The following is a 7,652-nucleotide window of genomic DNA, read 5'->3' on the forward strand; positions in this document are numbered from 1 at the left end:
CAGGTTAGCTTCCTGCTTGGACAGGTTAGCTTCCTGCTTGGACAGGTTAGCTTCCTGTATCGGCAGTTTAGCTTCCTGCATCGGCAGGTTAGATTCCTGCTTGGGCAGGCTAGCTTCCTGCATCGGCAGGCTAGCTTCCTGCATCGGCAGGCTAGCTTCCTGCATCGGCAGGCTAGCTTCCTGTATCGGCAGGCTAGCTTCCTGCTTGGACAGGTTAGCTTCCTGCTTGGGCAGGTTAGCTTCCTGCTTCGGCAGGTTAGCTTCCTGCTTCGGCAGGTTAGCTTCCTGCTTCGGCAGGTTAGCTTCCTGCTTCAACCCATTCATCCATCTTTTCATCCGTACTTTGCAGAGAATTGAGTTTTAAGGATTTGTTGAAAGAAGCCGTTTTAAATATTGTTCTGTAACAGAAGTTCAGAGCTGATCAGAGAACATGCAGCAGTTCATTTGGTACCAACCAGTGGCAGTAAGGCTTCAGCAGACCCAGACTCAGACTTCAGCAGGGAAAAGCAGGAAAACAGACAGAAACCAGAGGTCGGAGGTCGGCGTTGGGTCTGAGCGGATCTACTTGTGAGTCCTCACTAGCACACCGAAGAGGCTTTCCTCCTGCGCCAGGAGGTTGGGACCCGAGTCACTTTCCACCAAGATCCCCGAGGAAAAGACCAGCACCTGCTCCGCGTCCAAGATGGAGGAGACGCGGTGCTGGAGGTCCGACGAAGAGGAGGAGGAGGAGGAAGAGGAGGGGAAGGAAAATAACGTGACGCAACACAGAAAAAGGAAAGCAGGTAAAAGAGGATGAAGTTTACAGGAAATGTATTCAATGTGAATGCAGCAAAATGAATTTAGTTTGAAGGAGGAAAAAATCAGGAGAAATGCTTAAAGCTGCAGTTTGTAACTTTCATAAAATGTATATTTATAAATTTGTTAAAACATGTGGCAGTTTAATATGAGATAATCTGTGGAAGGATCGATTTAATCCTCCTCTGTGAGCTGTTAGTCCTGTCTGAAAAAAATGCACCAAAAACAACCAATCAGAGCCCGGAGGCGGGGCTTAGCGCTGCCAATCACCCTCATGTACTCACCACTAAATTGTGCCAATGTTGGAAAAACAACTGAACGTTGCAGGAAAACCGTTTATCTGCCTTTATGCTAACTAGCCGTAGCATCCATGACAGGTGATTCTGGCTAACAGAGAGCAAAGGGGAGTGATTGACAGCACTAAGCCCCGCCTCCTGCCTCTGATTGGTTGTTTCTAGCTAGCTCTGGAAGAAAGCAGAGGAGCTCAATTATTTCAGATCGTCTCACATACCAAACTGTCGCAACATGGTGACAATTTCAACAAATATTTAAAAGTATATTTTTAACAAAAGTTACGCAGCTTTAAAGGAAAATGAAAAAAAAGCTGCAGATCCGCATCCATCTCAGCGTTTTGCTGCGTTTCCTTTACAGCCGAAGCGAAGCGACGACTTACTGCGATCGTAACGACGGTTCTGTCTGCGAACGCCGTCATCACGACTTTCTGCAGGATGTTTTCCTGCAGAAAACACAAAACATGACTGAGCAGAAAGCATGTGGCAGAAATATAATGTAGGATTTTACCTTTATTAATGCACAAATATGGCTTTTCAGAAATCTGTCTAAAAGAAAACTGTCACATTAATGCTCTAAAGGTTTTAAAGTAGCGTTTAATCCCAAATCCATGTTGAATTAATTATATGAACTGGTTAAAGTTTCAAAGGAAACCTTTACACATCCATCTGTGTCTTTTCTAAACTTCTATTTCTGGAAAGAAGATTTAAAACTAAAGTAAAATTCATTAAACAAACAAAATAAAAGTGTTTTTTTCCAACAGGGTAATAAGAAGTTTGGGCATTTTAATTTTTTTATTTATTTTTTACATAATTTAAAAAATATATATATTTTCTTAGTTTTTTTCTTTAAAATTATTTTAAAATACATATAATTTTCATATTATTTTCTTTGTTTTTTTATATTTTCTTTAATTAATATTAGTTTTTTTAAATAATAAAAGTAATTTCTTAAAGGCTGAAAACAGATTTCAAGTTTTTGCCCTTTTTTTGTCACATTTATTAATTATTTTTACTATCTTTATGTCTCCTTGTCACAACCTGCGCAGCTTTCCTGATTAATAACTTTATTCCGGCGTCCAGCTAATTAAACTTTAGACATGGAAACATAACTTCTCACTAATTTTCCATCATTTCTTCTGGTTTTACTGCATTTATATCATTTAATTTTCTCTGAACTGATGTGAAAAACGTCTGAATCTGCTGTAAAATCCTGGTTTTCCTCATGTCGGAGGACGAACCGTCGCCATGTCGATGGACGCCGTGGCTTCGTCCATGATGAGGATGCTGCTCTTCCTGACGAAGGCTCTGGCCAGACAGAAGAGCTGCCGCTGCCCGACGCTGAAGTTTTCCCCTCCTTCTGTCACCACGGCATCTGGACACACAGAGGCAGGTTCACCGCACCTGAAGACACCTGATCGACGATCGATTAGTTATCAGCAAACATGCCGAGTCCTCCAGGAAGCGATTTGACCAGGTTCTTCAGCTGAGCGATCTCTAGCGCCTCCCACAGGCGGTCGTCAGTGCACGTGCGCTCTGGATCCAGATTAAACCTGCAGCAGGATTCATTTACAGATTATGCAACAAACGGCGACAGGCATGAAAAAATCTGGGTTTCAGTTCGACACGAGCAAAGTAGGCGGAAAAAACCTGAAATTTTCTAGGAAAGCAAAAATTTCTGGGTTTGAAAAGTTGAGAATAATCTTAATTATATCATTTTAAAAATAAATATTTTAGAAAAAATATCTGCCTTTCATAAGTTAAACATTTTCAAGTTTCGAAACTTAAAAATGCTCAGAATTTTTTTTTCTTTCTAGGAAATTTTTGACTTTTCATACTCAGACATTTTGTAGGAAAAACTCGGAAATTTCTACGTTTGAAACGCCAAAAATTTTCTAGAAAAAAATTCAAATTTCGCAATTAATCTTAGCAAAATGTGGAAATAAGTACAAAAAATTTTTTTCACTCCAAGTTGCAAAACTGGATTTTTTTTTTTACTTTTGAAACTCTGAAATTTCCACATTTTTTCAAGAAAAATCAGTTTTTTTCCATCAATTTTTTCGACTTTTCAAGCTAACTCTTTGTGTAAGAAAACTTTTTTCTTTTCTAAAGTTTAATCTGCACATCTGTGGGATTTCCGTCATATTTCACTCCTTTGTCTCTGCCGGTGTGTTTTAACTCTCCGTGATTTTAACTCACCGTCTGAGCATTTGCTGCGTTCAGGAAGTGAGTCACTGTCGACCATTCACCCCGGCCTGCGCCGTCTCTCACAGCGTTATCTGAAGCAGCGTAACTGTCCAAACAAACACCACATGCTCCCTCCGTCTTTTTCAACAAACAGTCGGCGTGATTATCTCGTAGCACAAACACGAGGAGGAGGACGGAGGACGGAGTCGGGGCGTCCTTCGTCTCCAGTGACCTCCTCCCTCCGTCTGTGACGTCTGTGACAGAGTCGGGTCGTTTCAGTCGGAGCTCCTGCTGCGCTTCAAACCCGCAGCTGGAGCTCAACTCTTCTCCTTCCTCACACACATTTGGAAGCAGGAACTTTTGTTTCTGCTCTTTTTGGTGTAAACTGGTATTTTTTGAACTTGAATAAAAATTTAGACTCTGACAGAATCTGGAAATGTCAGAAATGTTGCAGTTTTGGTCCCAATCAAACCAAATCTACCGGAGGGAAAACAGCTGAACCATTTTCTGGGGTAACTTTCTGTTATACTGACTGTATTTGTAAGTAATTATGAGCTATGTGGCTCAAAATATAAAATCTGTCTCAAAAATAACCTGGTGCTGGACTGAACATTTGTGAATAAGCAACAAAAACCTCTTGAATCTGTTATTCAAAGCCACATTAGGAGATTATAAGAAGGTCTGGCTGCTTAGAAGGCAAATATTATTACTGTCTTTATCATTTATGATTATTATCCGACTGGCAATCACCACATTTTCAATCAGGATTTTATCAATTCTGAACGAATGAATCGTCTCTGATTTCAGTTTTTTAAAAGAACTTCAGGTTTCAGAGAAAAACTCCAGTTTTATTTTAAAAACTACAAACTTTTACTGGTTTTAACCTTCATCTTTGCGAATCAGGAGGAACCAAAACCATAAACTTGTGTTGCTTTGACAGACATAAAACAGGAAGAGGAAGCTGTTGGGTCCTGATGAGTCCGGTGGGACGGCGGCGCGGGTCAGCAGTGTGTGTTTGTGTACCTTATGGAGCCGCTGAACAGAACCGGATCCTGCAGGATGATGGAGAGTCGAGACCGGAGCGTCTGCAGGGGAAGCTTACAGATGTCGATCCCGTCGATGACGATCCGCCCTGCAGAACCAGTCCAGGTCCAAATCATGATTGTTTTAGTTACAGGCTGGTTCTATTTCCAGAGGCGGCTGGCGACCGGGCTTCGCTCCAGTGCCAGGTCCGAGCTCTGGTTAGTGTAGCATAACGCTAACGCTGCTTCATCGCTTACAAATGTCTGAAGGTAAGGAAGAGTTTTTAACTATATAGATTTTAACGTAATTAATCACATTTTTTCCAAGTGGAACCATTTTACTTGTGCGTTTCTGGTACACCCATAAATCTGGCGCACATGGTTCTAACCGCTTCTCTCTTCGTCCCTAGTTTCTGCTTCAAACGATCTGATTGGACGCCGGAAAAGACGATTGTTGTGCTAAAAGCTCATCAGCGAAGCTATGCTAGCCTAAAACAGCATGTCAACGCTAACCATGTAGCTAATGCTAATGTTAGCATCCACATTTCTAAAGAAGCTCCATGAATGATCAAGCTGAAGATTAAAAACTTTAAGCTCATTTTTCTTAAATTAATAATTAATAAATTAGCAGCAAAAATTGATTTTGAATTGAAAAATTAGCTTATTTTGTCGACAAATAGTTGAATTAATTACTTTTTTATCTAAACTATATTTTCCTCCGGTGTCTAGAATCGCCGTCTGCAACGTCTGTAAGCAAAAAGAGACGTTTTTATCAAACAAATAAAACTTTATTAGCTCCAGAAATGTTACGCTTATAATTTATTCTTAAAATCTAATAAAGAAAAATTATTATTGTGTTTTAAAAACTGTCATTTTATAAAGTGCAACTTATGTGCATAAAATTATCTTGTATAAAATGCAATACAAAAATATTTACTACCTACAAAGTTTATGTATTTGTTGTTGTTTAGGAATAAAATTTCAAAATTAGTGAAAAAAACATCCCTGATTGTTTGGAGTCATTATTTTGTGCAATTATTCCATCATAAAAGTGCTAAAATCTGCATTTGTTGCAATATTTTTATTTAAATATATTATTACTTGTGAAATTTAGGGCAGCTTGTTAGCTAAGTCAGTTTCTACTGAGCGTATCACTAAATATTAACCTATATTTAGTGTTTAAAGTATTAAAATACGTCTAAAGTCTAAAGTATTTGTGGTTTGTAGTAAATCAGCTGCGTCCAAAGTTTAAAATTCTTCATTTTTTAATTTAATGTTTTAGTTTTCTTACTGTAGAAATTCAGAATAGATGCTTTAGGACTTTAAAATAAACACAACTGAGGTTTTTCTGACATATTTTCTCTGGTTTTACTGCAAACCTGCAGAACAGCAGCAGCCGAGTCAGAGCAGCCGCCGGTTTTCCTTCCCGGCTTTATAAGGAAGCGCCGCCGACACAAAGCTCTTAATTTACAGTGTGATTAAATAACCGCCCAGCTGCGTGTGCGCATGGAAAAAGTGACGGCGTGATCTTTGAGAAACCTGCCAGGGAGCATCCATCACCCCCTCAGGAGCGAAAACAGAGAACGCCACAGCTGGCTGGGCTGCGGGGCCTTTATCGCCGCCGTCCTGCTGAATTACGACCCGCGTTTCTGTTTTGGTTCTGTTTTAATCCTCCACTTCAGGCCGTAAAGCCCGGCAGACACAAAGAGCAGGAAGGAGGAGCTGCAGGAGAGTTTACACAGAGCGGAGCAGCAGCAGGCTGAAGAAACAGTTTGTGTCGCGTAAACAGGAGCCGATATCAGACACCGAGGAGGAAGCATGTTTAAATATGAGGCGGCCATGTTTAACAGAGCTAGACGTTCAGTTTGACGAAATCAGAGTCAGAAAATCAACAAAAACTGACGTTTGCATCAACATATTTAGGCTAAAATGTGTATTTTGTTTCTTTAAATTCATGTAATTATGCAGCAAATTGTCTGACTTCAAGTTATAAACTGCAAAAACACAAAATTATAGCAAGTATTTTGAGTCTTGTTCTCGTTACATACCTTATTACACTTGATAAAAGACATCAGTAAGATACAGAAACTGGTTTTAAGTAAATAATTCCTAAATATTGATGATAAATTGGCAGATAAATTTACTCATAAGACAATTTCCTCATGTTTGCAGTGAAATAATCTGATGTTTTACATCAATATTGACTAATTATTGACTCAAAACAGATTCTATATCCTGTTCTTCAGTTAGTTTTGAGATATTTGCATGAGAAACGAGAGTAAACACACCTGGTAACGTTTTCAGTGTGTTGGTGAGCTACAGTTAGAAACCAGATCTTAAAAATGTGTGAATCAAAATCAAGATGTCAACTCTGAGGCACGGTAGAGGCAGCATCATGTTGTGTGGACGTTTCAAGCTTCTGGCATCATTTTGTCTCCATATTTTACCACCTTTACATTAAAAACCAGCCCCACACAGCATGATGCTGCCACTGGCCGACATCCAATTCTTTATTTTAAAACTTGAAATCCCATTTAGTTCAATAATTTTTTTTTTCTTGCAGTTTTACTCATTTCAGATTCCAGCACATCTCTTTCGATGCAATAAATAAATTCATCACATGATATATTAAAACAAACTCAATAATTTCTGTGATTTATTGATTTTTCTTTCTTCTAAAAACTGAATAACAAAAGTTTTCAATCTGCTGCTTCAGCCTCAACTTCACAGTTTTGTTTACATTCATAATTCATTTTATTTCTTGTTTTGTTTATTTTGGAAATTTAACCCGTCTTCCAGTTAAACTGTTTATTCAAATTTAAAGTTTAATGATCTTTGAAAATGTTTTTTTATAATTATTACACGTCTTCATATGATCTCAAAGTTACTTCATCTCTTATCCAGTTGCATAGTTTCTACGGAGGAACGATCAATAATTTAAAAACCACCTTCAAAAATATCCACCATGTTGAAAAAGGCGAGCGACAGAGAGGACTTCCCGCTGCCGGTGCGGCCGCAGATTCCCACCTGGGGAGGAAGAGGAGCGAGAATCAGTGACCTTCGTCTCGCTTCGCGCCGCCGCGACGCAAAACTCACCTGAGTGCCAACCGGCAGGAGGAGGCGTGATGCTGCCGCCCAGGTGGGAGTTTAGGGCTCCAACGACCAGAGTCAGAGTCTGGACGGCGTTTCGGAAACATTCCCACAAACTTTAATGCATTTTAATGGGATTTTATATAAAATAAAAAAGCTACCCAAAAGTAGTGGAGTTCTACTTGAGTTGCTAGGCAACGGGGCGGGCTCCACTGGGGTTGCTAGGCAACGGGGCGGGCTCCACTGGGGTTGCTAGGCAACGGGGCGG

General features: G+C 39.8%; 1 protein-coding gene across 5 annotated transcripts in view; it reads right to left on the reverse strand.

The window, feature by feature from the left end:
* The window catches only part of abcc9 (ATP-binding cassette, sub-family C (CFTR/MRP), member 9), a 35,030-nt gene that overhangs the window by 2,160 nt on the left and 25,218 nt on the right, over window positions 1-7,652 (reverse strand). For 4 of the 5 annotated variants that reach the window (XR_001776321.1, XR_001776319.1, XR_001776320.1 and 1 more), the window contains 6 exons: window positions 7,243-7,321; window positions 4,296-4,404; window positions 2,535-2,638; window positions 2,327-2,460; window positions 1,469-1,531; window positions 456-699 (listed from right to left, as the gene is read on the reverse strand). Coding sequence is in view for 1 of the 5 variants with exons in the window: in XM_017303474.1 (XP_017158963.1) it covers window positions 1,469-1,531; window positions 2,327-2,460; window positions 2,535-2,638; window positions 4,296-4,404; window positions 7,243-7,321 (489 nt within the window). In the remaining 4 variants the exon portion in view is untranslated. The remainder of the gene's footprint in view (window positions 1-455; window positions 700-1,468; window positions 1,532-2,326; window positions 2,461-2,534; window positions 2,639-4,295; window positions 4,405-7,242; window positions 7,322-7,652) is intronic. The other variant, XM_017303474.1, reaches the window with a different exon arrangement.

Source organism: Poecilia reticulata, unplaced genomic scaffold (assembly GCF_000633615.1).
Source record: "Poecilia reticulata strain Guanapo unplaced genomic scaffold, Guppy_female_1.0+MT scaffold_291, whole genome shotgun sequence".
Lineage (NCBI taxonomy): Eukaryota > Metazoa > Chordata > Actinopteri > Cyprinodontiformes > Poeciliidae > Poecilia > Poecilia reticulata.